At 47.4% G+C, this 20,811-nt stretch overlaps 1 protein-coding gene across 1 annotated transcript; it reads left to right on the forward strand.

Moving 5' to 3' along the window:
- The first annotated feature begins 8,632 nt into the window (after positions 1-8,632).
- LOC124694612 lies at positions 8,633-20,418 on the forward strand. The gene is made up of 6 exons (XM_047227577.1): positions 8,633-8,722; positions 9,866-9,929; positions 11,412-11,677; positions 12,618-12,734; positions 13,486-13,534; positions 19,817-20,418. Exons 1-6 carry the CDS (start codon positions 8,633-8,635, stop codon positions 20,416-20,418), a joined length of 1,188 nt encoding a protein of 395 aa, XP_047083533.1.
- The last annotated feature ends 393 nt before the right edge of the window (positions 20,419-20,811 follow it).

Below are 20,811 nucleotides of genomic sequence, written 5' to 3' on the forward strand. Positions count from 1 at the left end.
GAAAAGTCTTTGCTTTATGATTCACTTGTTTACTCATGACATTACCATTGTTTTGATTGCTGCATTCATTACATATGTTTACAAATAGTATGATCAAGGTTATGATGGCATGTCACTTCAGAAATTATCTTTGTTATCGTTTTACCTGCTCGGGACGAGCGAGAACTAAGCTTGGGGATGCTTGATACGTCTCCGACGTATCGATAATTTCTTATGTTCCATGCCATATTATTGATGATACCTACATGTTTTATGCACACTTTATGTCATATTCGTGCATTTTCCGGAACTAACCTATTAACAAGATGCCGAAGAGCCAGTTCCTGTTTTCTGCTGTTTTTGGTTCCAGAAATCCTAGTAAAGAAATATTCTCAGAATTGGACGAAATCAAGACCCAGGTCCCTATTTTTCCCGGAGCCTTCCAGAACACCCGAGAGCCGCCAGAGGGAAGCCCTGGGGGCCCCACACCACACCCTGGCGCGGCCAGAGGGGGGGCCGCGCCGCCCTATGGTGTGGGCCCCCCAGGCCCCCTCCGAGGCTGCCCTTCTGTTGGAGATATGCCCAACAGGCAATAATAAAAGTGGTTATTATATATCTTTATGTTTATGATAAATGTTACCATGCTATAATTGTATTAACCGAAACATTGATACATGTGTGATATGTAAACAACAAAGAGTCCCTAGTATGCCTCTTAACTAGCTTGTTGATTAATGGATGATTAGTTTCATAATCATGAACATTGGATGTTATTAATAACAAGGTTATATCATTGTATGAATGATGTAATGGACACACCCAATTAAGCGTAGCATAAGATCTCGTCATTAAGTTATTTGCTATAAGCTTTCGATACATAGTTACCTAGTCCTTATGACCATGAGATCATATAAATCACTTATACCGGAAAGGTACTTTGATTACATCAAACACCACCTGCGTAAATGGGTGGCTATAAAGGTGGGATTAAGTATCCGGAAAGTATGAGTTGAGGCATATGGATCAACGAGTGGGATTTGTCCATCCCGATGACGGATAGATATACTCTGGGCCCTCTCGGTGGAATGTCGTCTAATGTCTTGCAAGCATATGAATAAGTTCATAAGAGATCACATACCACGGTACGAGTAAAGAGTACTTGTCAAGAGACGAGGTTGAACAAGGTATAGAGTGATACCGAAGATCAAACCTCGGACAAGTAAAATATCGCGAGACAAAGGGAATTGGTATTGTATGTGAATGGTTCATTCGATCACTAAAGTCATCGTTGAATATGTGGGAGCCATTATGGATCTCCGAGATCCCGCTATTGGTTATTGGTCGGAGTGAGTACTCAACCATGTCCGCATAGTTCACGAACCGTAGGGTGACACACTTAAAGTTGGATGTTGAAATGGTAGTACTTGAATATGGAATGGAGTTCGAATATTTGTTCGGAGTCCCGGATGAGATCCCGGACATCACGAGGAGTTCCAGAATGGTCCGGAGAATAAGATTCATATATAGGATGTCATTTTATGTGAATTAAAATGTCGCGGAAGGTTCTATGGAAGGTTTTAGAAGGTTCTAGAAAAGTCCGGAAGAAACCACCAAGGAAGGTGGAGTCCACATGGGACTCCACCTCCATGGCCGGCCAACCCTAGTGGGGGAGGAGTCCCAAGTGGACTCCCCCTTAGGGGGCCGGCCACCCCCATATGGGAGGTGGAACTCCCACCTTTGGTGGGAGTCCTAGCTTGGCTAGGTTTCCCTCTCTTATGGAAGGTTTTTGGTTCGGGTCTTATTCGAAGACTTGGACACCAACTCTTGGGGTTCCACCTATATAATGAGGGGCCAAGGGAGGGGGCCGGCCACCCTAAGACCACAACCTGGCCGCCCCCCTTGAGTGGCCGGCCACCCCCTCCCAAACCCTAGCCGCCCCCTCTCCTCCATAGCTCCCGCGTGCTTTAGCGAAGCTCCGCCGGAGTTCTCCACCGCCACCGACACCACGCCGTCGTGCTTGTCGGATTCAAGAGGAGCTACTACTTCCGCTGCCCGCCGGAACGGGAGGTGGACGTCGTCTTCATCAACAACCGAACGTGTGACCGAGTACGGAGGTGCTGCCCGTTCGTGGCGCCGGAACCGATCGTGATCAAGATCTTCTACGCGCTTTTGCAAGCGGCAAGTGAACGTCTACCGCAGCAACAAGAGCCTCATCTTGTAGGCTTTGGAATCTCTTCAAGGGTGAGACTCGATACCCCGTCGTTGCTACCGTCTTCTAGATTGCATCTTGGCTTGGATTGCGTGTTCGCTGTAGGAATTTTTTTGTTTTCTATGCAACGTTATCCTACACCTTCCGCCTATTTAAAGCCTCCGTCGCGAAAACCCTGATACGAAGAACCACGATACGGAAAACCTTCCAGAGCCGCCGCCATCGCGAAGCCAAGATCTGGGGGACAGGAGTCTCTGTTCCGGCACCATGCCGGAGCGGGGAAGTGCCCCGGAAGGCTTCTCCATCGACATCGCTGCCATCTCCACCGCCATCTTCATCACCGATGCTGCTCCCATGAGGAGGGAGTAGTTCTCCATCGAGGCTCGGGGCTGTACCGGTAGCTATGTGGTTAATCTCTCTCCTATGTGCTTCAATACAATCATCTCATGAGCTGCCTTACATGATTGAGATTCATATGATGATGCTTGTAATCTAGATGTCGTTATGCTAGTCAAGTGAATTTTACTTATGTGATCTCCGGAGACTCCTTGTCCCACGTGTGTAAAGGTGACGAGTGTGTGCACCGTGTGGGTCTCTTAGGCTATATTTCACAGAATACTTACTCACTTGTTATGAATGGCATAGTGAAGTGCTTATTTATATCTCTTTACGATTGCAATGTATTTTGTATCACAATTTATCTATGTGCTACTCTAGCAATGTTATTAAAGTAGTTTTATTCCTCTGCACGGTGTAATGGTGACAGTGTGTGCATCCGTGTTAGTACTTGGCATATGCTATGATTATGATCTCTTGTAGATTATGAAGTTAATTATTGCTATGATAGTATTGATGTGTATTATTCCTCCTACATAGCATGAAGGTGATAGTGTGCATGCTATGTTAGTACTTGGTTTAGTCTTATTGATCTTTCATGCACTCTAAGGTTATTTAAATATGAACATTGAATTGTGGAGCTTGTTAACTCCGGCATTGAGGATTCGTGTAATCCTACGCAATGTGTTCATCATCCAACAAGAGAGTGTAGAGTATGCATCTATCTATTCTGTTATGTGATCAATGTTGAGAGTGTCCACTAGTGAAAGTCTAATCCCTAGGCCTTGTTTCTAAATACGCTATCGCTGCTTGTTTCTTGTTTCTCTGCGTTACTCTGCTGCGTTTCTACTGCTTGTTTCTTGTCCTGGGAAAAGCACTTTTACGGTGCCGTTACTCTTGCTACTATTTATTCATACCACCTGTATTTCACTATCTCTTCGCCGAACTAGTACACCTATTAGGTGTGTTGGGGACACAAGAGACTTCTTGCTTTGTGGTTGCGGGGTTGCATGAGAGGGATATCTTTGACCTCTTCCTCCCTGAGATCGATAAACCTTGGGTGATCCACTTAAGGGAAACTTGCTGTTGTTCTACAAACCTCTGCTCTTGGAGGCCCAACACTGTCTACAAGAATAGAAGCACCCGTAGACATCACCGCCGCCGGTGCGAAATTTGGGGGAAGGGAAAATTTGGGAGGAGGCTAATGGAGAGGGTAACCGAAGAGGGAGGTTACCCCTACCTTTGCGGCGCAGCGCCGATGGGATTTCGGCTTCTCCCGAACGGCGTTGTCGATTTTCGTCTCGTCAGGACCTGGCCCTGGAGAAACTATCAAACCGAGCGTTCATCCGAGACCTATCCCAGGGATGCTTTAAAACCCGTGCTATGCAAGAACGCGAGTAAACTCACGAACCAAACGGCCCAAAAAAAATGCTGGACCGATGCGAGCCCAGGCTACCAAATCGCACCCTAACCCGCGGGCGTTAGAGCATGTCTAACAGGCCCCGTATTTTTTCGCCCCTTAAAACGCGAGTAGAGGGCCCTGTATTCACTTTTCGCCGGCCGAAAACTCGTCCGAGTTTTACGGGGTGGGGATACGGGGTCTGCTAGCTATTCCGAGTTTTCAACCCCTCAAAACAGGGGTTTTTGACAAATTGGATATTAGAACCAACACAACATTCACATAAAATAAATGTTTTACATCACACAATAATCGTCATAATTATTACAATAATGTTTTTCGGAAATGTCAACAAATGTTCTAATGGAAGAATTAAACAAATAACAAATGTTTCACACATACAACAATAGGAAATGAATGTTTCACACATACACCAATGGGAAATGAATGTAATAACTCATTGGCCATGCAACTGCCAATGGTGATCAATCAGATCTTGGGTGAGCTGGTGATGAGTCTCGGCAGTTTCAATGCCTCGATGAGCTGCAAGAAAAGCTTCAATCCGATTAGGGTTCCTCTCGGGCTGCACTCGGGTGCCAACATTGTCATAGAAACATGGCAAGTTCAAATGATCATGTTGTGAAGAATCACACAACATGTCATGATATCAACAAGAGTTTCCTTGTCCCAAAACCTAGCAGGACCCCGGACAATTGCAAACTTTGCTTGCAAGACACCAAAAGCTCTCTCAATATCCTTGCGGCATGCCTCTTGATTTTTGGTGAAGCAAGCTTCCTTTCTTGTCAAAGCCTTGTCCTTTTTCTCTTTTATGGACTTGACAAGGGTTGCATAGTTAGGGTAAATACCATCTGTGAGATAGTACCCCATGGTGTACTCATTGTTCATAACTTTGTAGTTACAAGGTGGAGCTTCACCCTTAACTAGTCTTCCAAACAAAGGGGATCTATTCAAGATGTTGATGTCGTTGAGTGTCCCAGGCAATCCAAAAAAAGCATGCCAAATCCATAAGTCTTGAGAGGCCACAGCTTCAAGAACAATGGTAACATCACCGCTTTTGCCACAATACATTCCATGCCATGCTTTTGGACAATTTTTCCATGTCCAATGCATGCAATCCAAACTACCAAGCATCCCCGGCCACCCCCTCTTTTCATTGATCTCCATGAGCCTTTTTGTATCTTCCTCATTTGGAGCTCGGAGATACGTCTCTCCATACAACTTGATCACCATCTTGGCAAACATACGCACGCAATCCGTGGTTGTTTCCACACCAATGCGAAGGTACTCATCGGTATAATCTGCTGGTATACCGTATGCAATAACCCTCATGGCGGCAGATATTTTTTGATATGGGCTAAATCCCATGACTTGGGCATCGTTTCTTCTTTGCTTGAAATAATCGCAATTTGCCTCGCAATCTTTGAAGATTCTCTCGAACAAAGTCCTACGCATTCGGTACCGTCTACGGAAGAGGCGGGGAGGATAGGTCGGTACCTCGGCAAAATAATCTTGCATCGGTGTTCGTGGCCGAGCGCGCGGTTCCGCGGAATGCACATACGCCCCACCACAGATCCTTTCCGCTGATCCAGCAGCTTGGCGCGGTCCTCCATGTGCTTCATGCCGAACAGGAGCAGCATCATCTCCGTCTCGTCGTCGTTGAGCAACTCGTCGATGTCCGAATCGTCCGAATCCGACGAGGACCAATCGGTCGACGTCGCGTCCAAATCCGCCATGTGCACATCCTCCGAAGCCATCTATCACGGTGTAGCATACATCAGCCCCAAACACGAGCATTTTACTGGCGAGAACGAAGAAGAACGCGGCGGAATACTCACCGACGAAAACGGCGGAGAAGACCGCGGCGGGAGGGCAGCGGTGAGTGCGGAGGGACGCGGATCTTCGGCGGGGGTGCGGCGGAGGTGCGGCGGGCGTCTGAAAGGATCGTATGCCGCACCTAGAGCGGGGGTGAATAGGTGCTAACCAATTTTTAGTTCTTTTTCAATTTAGGCTTGACACAAAGGTAAATTCTCTAGATATGCAACTAAGTGAATTTACCTATATGACAAGGTTACCAACTAAGTAAGATATAGCTACGCAATATATAGGAGATAGAATAGGATAGAGGTAACCGAGAGTGGAGCACGCGATGACACTGAGATGATTCCCGTAGTTCCCTTCCTTTGCAAGAAGGTACGTCTACGTTTGGAGAAGTGTGGTTGCTATGAAAGCCAAACCAACAGCCACGAAGGCTTCACTCAGATCTCCTATGAGCAACGCCACGAAGGCCTAGCCCACTTCCACTAAGGGATTTCCTCGAGGCGGAAACCGGGCCTTTACAAGGCTCTTGGGGCACACATCCACAACCGAATTGGAGGCTCCCAAATCTGTAACAACACAACAATCAACAACAATACTTCAACACAAATCAACTAGGGATCCAAAGAGGAACACTAGCAAGAGGGCCCTCAAACAAATGAGGGGGAAATGTAAATCGCTTCGGTGAGGATGTAGATCGGTGTATTCTCCTTCGAATCTCCAAAGATCAAGAGCTTTGGTTGGGGGAGGAAGAAGATCTTGCAAATCTTGAGTTCTTGAGGTGGCTCTAATGGTTGTGAGGCTTGGCAGAATTTCTTCAATGATTGAGCAAGGAGGAAGGTAGGAGAAGGGGGTATAAATACCCCCTCTCAAAATCCAGCCGTTGGTGCTTTTCGAGGGCCGGATAATCCGGCCTGAGTTGGGGCCGGATAATCCGCCCCCCCGGAAAAATCCGGCTCAGGAGAAAATCCGGCCAAATATCCGGCCTCATGCCAGGGATGTACCGAGCCGCGTCGCTTCTGGTCCTTAGCCAAAATGTGGGGCCCGGATATTTTGCAAATATCCGGCCCGGATTATCCGCCTTGGGGAAATTCCGCCCAAATGTCCGGCCAATAATCCGGCCTCATGCCAGGGAGGTACTGAGCCACATAGCCTCGAGTCCTTGGCGGCCCGGATTATCCGGTCGCAGTGAAACCTTTTCAGCTATCTTTTGACTCGTTTTTCCACACAAGTCGCTCATATACATGTATCTATATAATCCCTGCACCACTTCATCAAACATTAGAGTATCACATACATTGACATCAAACACACAAAACATATTATGAGAGATGTTTTTTCAGCGTCGACGCAGCTCGGCGCGGCTCGGCGGAAGGCGGAGGGGCGCGGATCTGACGGATTCCGGCGGCGGCGCGCGGAGGAAAACGGGTGGGGGGAACTGAAATGTCCGCGCGCGGTTTCGGAAATGGGATACTGGTTTGGCCCTCTATCCCCGCTCCCACCCGCACAAGTAGGGGGCGACGACCCGCCCCATAATCGAAAACAGGAAAAATCGATGCGGGGGCCGTTTTTACGGGCGTGCTAGACGGCCGGGTAGAGCCGAAACCCGTATTCGGCGGTTATTATACAGGTTTGCCTGCGTTAGGCATGCTCTTACCGAGCAGTTTCCAGAGACTGGGGTTTCTTTTGTTTTCAAGGAGGAGGTGGCGCGGGGTGGCCGGAGGAAGGGTAGGAGGTCAGCTCAGAGCACGGCGGGTTCTGGCCGGAGGAGGCGCACCTGAAGAACTCGGCGACAGAATCGAATCGGCGGAAGACACCACGCGCCGGCCGTGCGGCCGCAAAAGCCCCCGGCATTGTCCCCTTCCGGCGAGGTAACCACTGCGTAATACGGGGAACTAGATCTTCTCTAACCCTATCTTTCTTTTCGTCCCCACTCCGCTGTTTGAACAATGTTTCGTGCTGAGTAGTTCTCGAGTCAATCCATTTTTCTTTGTGCACGGTCTCAGGTTCGTCGGAGATACCTAGGCTTGGGACGAGTCGGGATCGGCAAGAGATTCAGACCCAGGTAAGTCCAGCCGTAGTCATTGCCACACCAAATTCTTCCACACCGTCGGCATTGGTGTTTTTAATGGTTTCGTGGTGAGGTTTGTGCGCTGCTCTATGTACGATTCAGTGCTTACTGTGAGTTATAGTCGAGGGCAACGAAGATTAGATTTGTTCTCCTTGATGCATTGCTAAGCACATACATCCAGAAATGTTGATACATCTTCAGTTATGCAATCTAACACACGGGGTGACTGGGGAGGGCTGGATACTAAGGAAAGTGGTGCTTGCCCCCCTTGCTGTTGTTGCAAATATCACATATCATTTCAGCACATGTGTACTGTAAGGGAAAGCGTAAAATCCTGGCGAAACGAAGTTCCAGCAGACGGTCCTGTTATCGTACATGTAGGGGGTGGCCTCGGTTGATTATGGTTGTTTCAAAGAACATTTCACTGAAATGCATCTGCTCAAAGATTAGTGCAAAATCCTGGTAAAAAGACGTTAACTTGGCAGCCGTATGATCCAATGCCATTTTGGAATTTACCTAGTAAAGCTCGTCTTTCACTCATTTGCCGTCTGAGCCATCTCCACTGAACCAGTAGGCAAACTGGCAATGTTTTTCAAGATCGAATTTCCTAATCCCGAGCTTACTTTGCTCTCTTTTGCTAATTAAGCCTCAGGTTACCTCTCATGATAGAACTATTCTATTATGTTGTCTAGTGTTGATATTTGATGTATGCATTTTACTTGACTTACTTGAGCATGTGGTTATACAAGATCTTCCTGAGTTGTTGACACAACCTTTTCCTTTTGTAGTTGGGTGACTCAGAATGGGCCTAACAATTCCATTTAAAGTTGGAGATGCTGTAGAGTTAAGATCCTTCGAAGCTGGTTACAGGGGTGCATGGTTCCGTTGCAAGGTTGAACTAGTAATCTCTTTAACTGTTGCGTCCTCATATACATAAACACATCTCTCTGTTGTTAGCATTGATGCTTCTTGGGTTATACCCCATCTGATCTTTTATACATGAAAATATTTATTTACTTTTTGTGGTCACTATAACAAGTCCTCCAGAATGAATAATTTAATTCTATAGCTCCAATTCAGTGCTCCAATTCATCGAAAATAGTGTGACCAAAGACTACTGATTCATCTTGACATTCTCATATTATGTTCTGTTTGCTAATTTGCACTATATCATAAAGGTTTTTCCAGCCAAGTTCGAGTTTCAACCCCAACGCCAAAACCTTCTATTTGACACCCTCCAATTGTTTAAATCTCCCACTATGCCTGTAATAGCTCAATCTCAAAAGCTGGAGTTGCCTGTACTTCTCTTGGAATGATTTCTTTTCTCTCTTGCTTCCATGGCGTAGCTCGTCAAACCTGACAATGGTAGGAGTGCCAGGTAGTATACCATCCTTGGTAGGACTAGAGGGACACTCATATAGGAGAAGGTCCATCTTTTCATGTTATATACTGGCCATATGTATACCAACACGCGTGGCACTTGTACTTGTAGTGCTTGACGAAGTGTGGTCCATGGTGGCCACCGTAGATCAGATTATTTCTAAATAATTACATGTCTCATGTGTTTGTTCGTACCTTGATGACTAACAAATGACCACCAAACGTGAGGATGACACCCTAGGGCAGGATTTTTAAGGTTTCACGGGATTACTTCTGGCATAATCTCCACCATAGAGAAGGCACATCCCGTGGGGGTGTTGGCGTAGACATTTAGCAGCTGATATTTTGTTTAGGATAACCACCTCTTGGAGTCTTGGTGGTTTGGTCCAGTTGGGGGTGCATGATTCTAGCCAAGGGTTAGAATGCTGGTGCTGAGATTTGTACTATTGTGGGCTCCTTTTTAGTTTTCATCAGTAAAAAAAGGTATAAAGCGTGCATTTGAAAATAAATTTACTCTTGAGTGATAGCCTGGTAATCTTATTTTGTGAAAATCCATCTCATGCTTTCCAACTTATATATTCACATTTTTTTGGATAAAGGTATTTTTTGCATAATGAGATGGGCTATTACTAAATCGTTTCAATTTACTTTCCAGATCACCGGTACCAGGAAGGGTCACACGGAGTATCAGTTGGAGTATATGGACTTTCCAGATGAAGGTAAGTAGGAATAGTTCTATCCCATGTCTTCCATATATATTATTTTCATATGGAGAACCGATAGTATATATTTTTATTTGTATTTGTATTTGTATAATTGTATTTGTTATCTTCTGTGCTAGCTTTGTCTGGGTGTTTGTGTATAGTTCCCTGGCTCAGTTTTTTGAAGAGAAGTATAATGCGGATTATTACAGTGAAGGCTATCTTGAACTGACAGTGAACTTAATTTTTTTAGTTTGTAGCTGAGCTCTCTTTCACCTCCTGGATATGTTTCCTTGCAGCTTATGCTTAGCCAAGGTTCATTTTTCGTAGCTTGACCGATGAACCAGGCTTGAATTTTGCAGCATTTAAGCTATAAACTGGTCTATGGTCTGTCCTACTTAAATTTCAAAGGAGCTCCAGCGAACCCAGCCCACAGCGCACAGGAGACACCCCTATTTTGCTAGGTTACCGGAATCAGTCAGGCCATTCAGAGAAGGATTTAAATTCCTGAAACAAGTGACCAAATTGTTGAATTTAGTGCAAACTATTATAGAAACCATGAGACGCAACGTTGTCTTAAGTGGGCAAAAATAAACAGAAGTGACTTCTGTTCTGTGTGCGCATGTGCCACACTGTTGTTTCATATGATATGCTATCTTTAACATATGGGAAAGGTACTACATATGACATAGCTGCTTCTTTGCAGTTTCAGTTTACACTTTTGCTAGATATTGTTTACGTTCTCAAATTTCTGCACTAACATATTGAAAACACAAGCTTCATTAACCTCATGATTTTTGTTGGATTTAGTACAGCTAAAGTTTAATGCTAACTATCAAACTATCAACATGTGAAACTTTGGATGGATGTTAGTACCAAAAGCAAACATAGGGATACCACTGTAAAGCTGTGCCAACCAACCTGTAAACAGCACATAACCTGAGATTGTCAAAACTAATTTTGTTACTTTTGTATTGGAAAATGCTTTTGGTACATGAGCACCAGTGCTCCTGATTCTATAAAAAATAAACACAATATTTTTGAGACTCCAAATATTCTGAAATTAAATACGTGCATACATATACACATTACAAACATACAGTAGAAATTTCGGGGCAAAATATGCCATATTTTAAGCTATACAAAAAAGACAAATTTCTGACAAAAAACTACTCCCTCCGTTCTTTTTTAATTGACTCGAATTTAGTACAACTTTGTACTAAATCCGAGTCAATTAAAAAGGAACGGAGGGAGTAAGACTTTCTATCCCCATATACATCCACGAATTTGTCTTTTTTCTGTAGCTCAAAATACAGCGTAATCTCTAACGAAGCTTTCGCACCAGTATTTATGACATGTGTATGTATTCATGGAATAAAATTTATGATTTTTCAAACACAAAATATACAATTTTAAAAAACCAGGAGCACTGGTGCTCTGGTGCACCAAATCTCCTCTCCTTTTGTATACGTCTAAATGATTCCTTTTATGTACTAACAGGAAGGAGCTGGGAGAGACTATACGAAATTCCCCCAAAATACTGTCGGAAAGCAGGCCAGAAAGCAGGTCAGAATAGGGAGCTCATGCTTCGACCTCCTTATCCTCGGTGGTGTGGGGATAATTATATTCCTGAGTATGGCCAGAAGATGGATGTTGTAGCAGTTGTTATCAATCCTTGGAAAGTAGGTGACTTGGTTGACTGGTGGCACAATAGTTGTTTCTGGACTGGGAAAATTATTGAGTTACTGGGCGTTGACAAAGTTAAGGTAAGTATTTAGTATGGTTAATGGAAAATGGCGATTGCCTGCTCTTCATGAAAGCAAATAGTTATCCACTGTTATTTAAACTCGTCTTAACTATTTTTTGTTCGAAAGGTTAGCAAATAAGCATCATTATGTTATTTGTATTCAAATTTCACTTCGAAGAGATTCTAAAATATTTTACCTAGTGTCATGTTATTGTTCAAATGGTGATATACTCGGGTATTCTTTTGCCGCGTCCTGAAAATCATGCGAAGTTGTTAGGAGCGTGAATGAATATTGTTTTTTATTTGAGTAAAATGATTGCTGAAGTTATTATGCTTGTTTATATGCAAGTCATTGTTTCAAGCTGTCTTTGGTACATTTGCACAAAGATTGCACTAGCTATTGATGTGTCATGACCATGCACGTTGCACGGTGATAATGCAAATCTGAGAAAGATGAGAAGTTGCAACTTCTCAAACATTTAGTAATCATAAATTCATAATCCAAGGTCGCAAACATATCTTAAAGGAAAACTCTCATTCGTAACACCGGGAGAGGAACTAAGAATCACATCTGTCAATAAATATGCCACTTGTGTTTGTTCCTGCGTCCCACTTACCAGTGTTATAGCCTGGTAAGACTAGGTACCAAAATTTTCTGGTTCTATAAACGAAAAATAAAGTGAGGCAAACTTCAGCCAAAGTATGAGGGGTATGGCATCCGAAAGAAGTTCATGCCTTCTTTTCTAGCAAACAATTTGACTCTCTCGGTGCAAACATGGTTTATTGTTGTGTCCATAATGTAACCTTTTTCTTTGCCGTTTTTTGTTAGTGATAACAAACTTGTTTCCTTTTTCTATCCGCCATTGCGTATTTTACAGCACAGATGTTTGTTGCTATGTTTGGGCGATTACATTTAATATGCGCTATATTATATATTTTTACTTGGTCCTTGTCTTCAGATAGCTTGTACTGAAATACCGCTAGGTGAAGGTGGATGTTATGAAGCCGATGTTGATGACCTGAGGCCAGCGCTTGATTGGTCCCTCGAAAAAGGGTGGAGCGCTCCTCTTTCAAAGGTAACTGCATAATAATTCAGTGTCTGATGAAATATCCTAAGCATTGGAACACGTTCATTTTTCACAACAGGCAGGCCAACATTACCAGCTTGTTCGACACTATCTAGGCCGAGGCCAGATAGCGGGCGTTAGTAGGGCCAATTGGATTGGCGGCACTTCTCTCTGTGCCTCCTAGCATGTAGGGTGTTGCTTTGTAACTATGTGGTTTTGGCCTGTCGGGGCCTTCTGTACAAGATCTTTCTATCAATGCATCAAGACACAAGACTTCTGCTTTTTCTCGAAGGAAAAAAGTGGCAACACAAGACTTTTGCACTATATCATGGAGCTGGTTACTTGCTTCCAAACTTCAGTGTCAAGAAGATATTTTCCTTATCGTGTGAAATTCACTAACTGATCAATCTGAAATAAAAAGCGAAACTCAAAGCAGAGACAATCTTGAAAATTTCCGAGCATGATCTTATCACTACCTTTCTATTCATGTTTTACAAGCTGATCCAACAATCGTGATATTCTGTTAATCAAAAAATAATTCGACCTAAGATCCTGACACTGAAAACCTTGATTATTTGTGTGTAGATATGCCTTACCAATAATTAATTTCTCTAAGGTGGAAATAATATAAACAAAGAAATGTGCTTTTCATGGTAGGAGAATTTAGTATCAATTAATTATATAACTTCATTAATTTATTTAATTAGATAGATTTTCGTTCCACTATATTCTGGAACTAACAGTTATTTTATTGTGCCAGGAAAATGGTGAAAGCTGGTATACTGCTCGTTTGGTCACAGAGAACCCAGGTATTTACTAAGTTGCTGATTTCTATAAACTATATGGTTTTCATACAGCTCTTCAATTGTGATAGCGTAGTCTGTCATATTTTAAAGCATACCACCCAGCACCAGGAAAGTAATCAGAATCTTAGCTGATTCTGCTCCATTTGGCCAGTTGGTCCCTCATCTAAACGTTTGGTTGTGGTGCTAGGATTGTTGCGCTTATGCGTTATAAACACAATCAACTTCTCAGCTATGCATGAAAAAATCAGGTTATGACTGAGGGTTTTATCTCGAATATGTAGACATTTTATTAGCTGTTCTGTTGGTTTGACCTGTGTTGACAATACTGGAGGACTCCATTCTGATAACATTCATCGGTCATTTTGATTTTTGAGTATCTGGATAGGTAGCTTTGTGATGTGGGAGATGTCGAATCAAACCCATTCCTTGTAAATAGGGTGCTGCGCTGGCCATTTTAGTGGCCTGTGTTTGAGTGTTTTTCTCGTTGTACAAAACTCTCTTTAACTTCTCGCTCTAACAGAATGAGCAGGGGCAGAGCTAAGCTGTCTCTTGTCCTTGTGAATAGGGATGTTCCTGAATGAAGCATATCCTCAGGAGTTGATAACTCTAACCCCCTTTCCATCAACGGGAGTCAGCAAATGATGGGACTAGTGTTACCTCCTTGTTTCCAATGACTCTTCCTCATCTCCTGAGCGTAGTGCTCTTCGCCAAAAATGACTCCTTTCTATTCTTACCTGTCCGTCTTCATCAGAGTCTTCATCTGCAGCAGCTCCCCAGTCTTATCTACTAGCAATCCCTCGATCAGCAGTGCAGTCTGACATTTACTGGCAAGCCTTGTCAATGAAAATCCTTAACCCATCGAGACATTCACTAAATCTTTTTCCTGGAAATAACTGTTGAAACATCATCCCTTAAAACACTTCACAATGGTCAACGCAAGTTTACTATAATTTCAAGCACACATACCTTGTCATGCTGAATGTAGACATTTCCTCAGAACAACCACTATAATGCAGCTTCTTGCCAGTGCTGCAAAACTCTTGTCCAAAGTAAAATCTTAATTGGCAGATTTAGGATTTGATCTCCGGTTTCACAGGAATAGGATCAAGGGTCGAACCAGATAGGCGTACATGCTGCCCGTTGACATGCGCGCGTTTGAGCGGCACGGTTTCGCCTATGTCGATCCGGACGCCACCTCGCCTGGTCCGATCGTCCAGTCTGCTCTGTTCATGCAGATCCCGCATGGTATGGAGGCAGAAACTGGAACGAGCGCCCATGGAGCCACGCTCGTTGTGTTTCGCACGCGCGAGTTCGCCGCCAACGGGAGCCCATTCCAGGCGGAAGAGCACAATGTCTACTTCGAGTGCCATGAGGACGCGCCCAACCGTCTCCGCTTCAACCACGGTGGCTACGTCGTGCTCTCCCTCGTTGCGTTCCCGTTTGAGCACTGGAACCGTCCGCACATCCGTGTGTCCAACGTCATCATGGCGAACCCGATGGAGGTTGCCGAGCTCTGCATGACCGGTCGGGAGTTCATCTCCGTGGTGACCGTCGCCAAGTACGAGCACTTCGCTTGCATCCCGCAGGACCTGAATGTCAAGAACGCAAATGGTGTCTTCACGGTCATCCCTGTCCGCCGCCTGCGCCGTTGGCCGCTGGCTAACGGCCCTTTCCCACCTCCACCACCCCCTCCTGGTGGCCCAGGCGGCCACGACGGGCCCAACGGCCATCGGTGACCATAGCGGTGGCCCCGTCGATGGTCCTAGCGGCCCTCGCGGCCCTCCCTACGCCTATGCACCGCGTAGCGCGGCATACACGATGCTTGCCCTGCTCTTCCCCCGCGGCGAGGGCACCAATGGTGGTGGTGGTGGGCGCCAAGCTCCAGCGGTCAACGATGACGTCTTCCTCGATATTCCTCCGGCCTTGGTGCTGACGGGGTCCCCTTCGCTGCCATCAACACAGGCGGGTTCACCGGTGCCCCCGATATCAGGATCGCGGCCTGTGATGTCTACTTCCACCTCGTCGTGCGTGGTGACGAGGGCGAGGCCTACTTCCGCGTTCCATGGCCTGCTCTGACGCGCCAGGTCCTCGCGGGCTGGCCCATGTCAACGTCGTCTCTGGTGCGGTGGGCTCCATCAAGGGCGTCTCCAAGTCCGTCTCGGTGCACGTCCTGGCTGACGCCGTCGTGTCCGACGCTCTGGCCTCGTTCGCGCCTGCGTCTGCTCCAATGGAGCATGTCGCTACCGCTGCCTCCCCACCGGCTGCAGCGGCCCTGCCTGCTGACGGCGTGCCGGTCCCTGCCCCCACAGAGCAACGCTGCAAACGTGCACGCACTTGTCTGCCTGTGCGCGCCAGCGCGCGTATGAGGGGCAAGGCGCCCGCCCTCTGCAAGTCGGTTATTGACATGGCGGTAGAGCTCAAAGCGGCCAAGATGGGCACTCACAGTGTGCCCCCGGTGGTTCTGCCGCCCTTCACCTGCCTGGAGATCAAGTCGATGTCTGCTGCTTGCCAGCTCCTGGACGGCGCAGTTCTTCAGCTCGACGCAGCGATGATGGTGCCCGATGGTGGCCATGAGTGAGCAGCCTACATGCTGCGGTTCAGCGATGGCCGCCCCTTTTTGTCGTGGTGTTGCTACCGCTGCTTGCTGCATGCTGCAGCTCGCCGTTGCGTGTACCGCCAGGGATCCCTGTCCCCTACCTAGCGTGAGTGAGTGCTGCGTTTTGCTGTGAGTGTGGTAGAATCTGCAGCTGTCTGGGTTGTGTGTGTTGTTCCTTTGTGTAAATCTAGAGCTAAGGCAGCCTGTTGCCCTCCCTGTTTCGTATGAATAGGAATAGAGTGTGTAAAAAGCTGTTCGTTGGTTCCTGGAACACTCGTGGCCTGAACGACTCAGGCAAATGCACGGACGTCAAACGCAACCTCTCCGCTCACGCCCTCTCCATCATTTGCCTGCAAGAGACAAAGCTTACTGACGTCTCGCCATCCAAAGCCTCTTCCTTCTTGCCGCTGGGATTCAGGAACCTTGCGTCCAAGGCCTCCGTTGGAGCCTTCGGTGGCCTGATCACTGCATGGCGTGAAGACCTGGTCGGCCACGTCTGCGACATGGAGCTGCGCTTCACCCTAACCACGTTCCTGGAATTCACCTTGGATGGATCGCGGTTCGCGGTTTCGAATGTGTATGCCCCCTGCGACTCCACCCTGCGTGGAGAGTTCCTCGATGAGTTGCGCTCTCTCGCGTCTCTCTGCACCCTTCCTTGGCTCCTCGTGGGTGACTTCAACATGACCCGCTCTGCATCGGAAAAGAACAACCACCACTTCGACGCCGCAACCCCTGAGGCGATCAACGATGTCATCGATGAGCTGGTGCCCCAAGAACTGCCGCTCCTCGATCGCCAGTTCACTTGGACGAAGAACAGGGAGGTTCCCACTCTTGTGCGTCTCGACCGTGCATTCATCAATCCCCAGTGGAGCGAGGCGTTGTTCAATTCAACGCTGCGTTCGCTCGTCCGCAACACCTCCGATCACCTGCCGCTGTTGGTGGAGGCCACTTCCTGTGCTCCCGCCTCCCAGATTTTTCGGTTCGAAAAATTCTGGGTCGTCTCCCCGGACTATCGAGCCTTGGTGGAGGATGTTTGGGCCAGGCCATCGAATCAGATTGACGGTACGGCCCATCGGCTTTCGCGTAAGCTGAAATGGGTCCGTGCAGAGTTGAAGAAATGGGTTAGGTCTAGGCTCAGGCCCGGTGTGGTTATTTCGAACTGCAGGGAGGTTATTTCCCTCCTGGACCTGGTGGAGGAATTTCGCGCACTCTCGTGTTAAATCCCTCCTTCATTCCCTCGTTTCGGAGTACAAAAGCTCAATGCTTACTGGAAAATAGTGGTACACATATCGGCTGTGCAAGCTTGGGGATGAGAACACCTCATTCTTCCACGCGAATGCCTCTGCGTGCTTACGGCGGAACCAAATAAAGGTCCTCCATCCGATGGTCATCCCGTGATGAATCATGCTGATAAGGAGCGGGTACTACATGCCTTCTACTTGGCGCTTCTTGGGACAACGTCGCCTGTTGTTTGGGATCCTAACCTCGCTGCGCTACTGCCCCTGATTGCTGGGTTGTCCGCTCTCGAGCTTCCTTTTTCTGAGGAGGAACTGAAGAAAGCCCTCTGGTCGATGCGCTCCGACAGCAGCCCTGGTCTCGACGGCTTTGGTCCCGCGTTCTTCAAGGCCTTCTGGCCAGTGGTGAAGGACGACCTTATGAGCTTTGTTACGGAATTCCACAGCGGTGGCGCCCACCTTTCTGGCGTCAACCAGGCTTTTATTGCGCTCCTCCCCAAGACCGCGGAGGTAGTCACTGCGGATGGTTTCAGCCCCATCTCCCTTCAGAATTGCGTCATGAAGATCATCACCCGCATCCTTACGACGCGACTCCAGCAGTTCATCGAGCAGCTTGTCGCCTTTGAGCAGTCTTGCTTCATTGCTAGACGCTGCATTGTTGACAACTTCTTGTACGCTGCAGAGCTCGCGCAGTGCTGTCGCCTCCGTGAAGCCCCTACCATTCCCCTCAATCAGGACTTTAAGAAGGCGTTCGACTCCGTGAACTGGTGCTCCCTCGACGCTATCCTTGAGGCTTGCGGCTTCGGCTCGTTGTTCCGCACTTGGATTCGCGGGCTCTTGACCTCGGGGAAGGCTGCCGTTCTTCTCAACAGTGTCCCGGGGAGGTGGATGGAGTGCAACTGTGCAAGAATGGCCTGCGCCAGGGTGACCCGCTATCACCCTACCTCTACCTGATCGTGGCCGGGCTCTTGCGACAGCTGGTCACTGCTTGCTCCACCCCATCGTCGACGACCTCCCCTGCCCCGTGATCCAGTATGCAAACGACACTCTGATCCTTGTGCGAGCGACTCGGTCGGAGGTGGACACCTTCTCCGCCGCGACCGGGCTAACTATCAACTACCACAAGAGCACGTTTGTGCAAATCTGTGTGCCCGCCAATGATGTTGCTTCTCTTGCGGCGATTCTAGGGTGCTCCATCTCGACGTTCCCCAGACATACCTAAGCTTGCCGCTGTCAGACAGCAAGCTACCCGCCAACGCGCTAGACTTCCTCGCTGAGAAAATTGCGGCGCATATCCCTAGTTGGCGGCTACGCACTCTTGACCCTGGCAGCAGGCTGACACTCACCACCGCTGTGCTCTCTGCGCTGCCGTCGTTTGCCACGTCTGCGCTGCCCGTCCCTAAGGGCACGCTCGTTCGGATGGACAAACCTCGTTGCTCCATGTTCTGGAATGCTTCTGCCACCTGCTCCGGTGGAGATTGCTTGGTGTCATGGGAAACTGCTTGCCGGCTCCGTTCCGAGGGTGGCTTGGGCCTGATTGATCTTGGGACGCAAAACACATGTCTGCTGCTCAAGAATGTCTATTGACTACTCATGGGTGAGGAAAATCCATGGACTGTGTGGATCTGACAATGATACTTGTGGGGGAGCCGCATCCCACGACACCTCTTTGGAGAAGCTTCGTAGATCTCATACCTCATCACCTCTGTGCGAGTGGGGGATGGTAGCACAACCTCCTTCTAGATGGATAACTGGACCTCTGTGGGCCCACTTCATGCCGCTCTCCCCTCTGCGTTCTCCCACGCGTTCTCCCACTGCCTGGATGCGGATGCGATGGTTGCCGCTGGTACGCGTGTGGGTGCCGCCGGCCTTGCCCGGTGCGATCGCGTTTCTCCCGCCGCCGCGGCGGACTTCGCCATGCTTGAAGACGCCCTCGCCCGCCACCGTCCCACGCCTGTGCTGTGCCGGACAGACGTGCGCTCGTTGGAGGCGCACCCACAGGTTTAGAGACAAGCGATGCGTACCGCCTCCTTCACAGCACGGACCGCGGCCCCTCTCCACGAACTGAACTGGGACACTTTTGTGCCGGTCCAGATCAAGGTCTTCATATGGATCCCGAGGCATCGTAGGACGCGCACCAGGGCGCGCTTGTGCCCTCTGGTCATCTTACATTCGTCGGATTGCCCCTTCTGCCCCGGTGCTGCCTTTTTAAAGAAAACCAGCCTGGACCGGTTTGAGAACAGTTTCGTGAAGACGGAGGTTTCACCGGTTTACTGAACCCCAGTGGCGGACCCTGCTTCATTGATACCTCCCTCAAATAGGTTTTCATGTGCTGCATTTCTTAGAATTAAATCTACTTTGTGTTTTCCTTTGAATTGTTCATCTAGAGTTACATTAAATTAGAGCAACTGTCTTTGCAGCACACCATAATATTTGTTTACTATTGGTATACAGATACAGGAAGTAGCAGCTTAGATGAGGACATCGAGCAATCTTATGGTTGCATCAAGGAAGTACAGAAGTGCTTGAATGGATCATTTGACACAGGGATGCAGGAATTACGGAAGTGCTTGAATGGATCATCTGTTACCACGAAGGAAGCGATGGACCGAGATGTAAAACATCTAGCCAATACATATGTCAGGCGCTCCATGAAAAGTCAAAGGCGCAGTGAGGAGGAGCAGCAAAAATGCAGAAATGAAGAGCTTGATACGTCTCTAGAGGCCAGATATCCAATAGCGCAACTTGCACCCGATGAAACCGATGAACACTGCATGAACAGCCAAGCAGATTGCCCGACGTCTACAATGGCCAATTCTGGACAGTCTTCTTACTTCCTTACCAATGGCCAATCAGGTCTCGCCAGTTTTAAAAAGCTCAAGACCTCAACTGAGCATGCATCAGTTCAGCCTCCATCTCCTGACACTGTTTGTGAGGCTTTGATGGATGTGGAGAAAGTAGCACACCAAATCAGAAGGGCCGAGGATCTCCTGCACTCTATTGACGATGCTCCATCAAGCAGAGCGCTTGCGCCTTCTTGGAGGTTCAGTCGGTAAAGCATAACTGGAGTCATATTTGTAAAGGTAACAATCTTGTCTTGTCTTGATCAAGATTTCCTTTCGCTAGACGTGAGGTTCTCTATAGCAAGCATATAATTTTTGTTTTGTTTTGTCGTGACATGTTTGTCTTTAGTGCAGTTCCTGTGAAGTCATTGTACAGACGACAGACTGATCTGTTATCCTGACTCACCCGATCCTGTTCATGCTGGGAATGATACCAAACTACCCGTGTGGATAAGTGAACTTTTGGCAGCAAGTAATGTTGGCAGCAGTTTGATCACTGATCCTAGATAGCTCGTTGTATCATTTTGTTTGTAATGCTATGGCATGCGACCGTAATATGATTTAGCAACTGCCAAGCATTAGCTAGTCATGTATTTCCTCTGTTCC

Source organism: Lolium rigidum, chromosome 3 (assembly GCF_022539505.1).
Source record: "Lolium rigidum isolate FL_2022 chromosome 3, APGP_CSIRO_Lrig_0.1, whole genome shotgun sequence".
NCBI classification, from domain to species: domain Eukaryota; kingdom Viridiplantae; phylum Streptophyta; class Magnoliopsida; order Poales; family Poaceae; genus Lolium; species Lolium rigidum.

Bases quoted from the DNA above. Each gene is read 5' to 3' on its own strand.
- LOC124694612 (XM_047227577.1), top strand. From the start codon at position 8,633: ATGGGCCTAACAATTCCATTTAAAGTTGGAGATGCTGTAGAGTTAAGA. The intron at 8,723-9,865 runs GTTGAACTAGTA...TTTACTTTCCAG, and splicing joins GTGCATGGTTCCGTTGCAAG to ATCACCGGTACCAGGAAGGG. The intron at 9,930-11,411 runs GTAAGTAGGAAT...ATGTACTAACAG, and splicing joins TATGGACTTTCCAGATGAAG to GAAGGAGCTGGGAGAGACTA.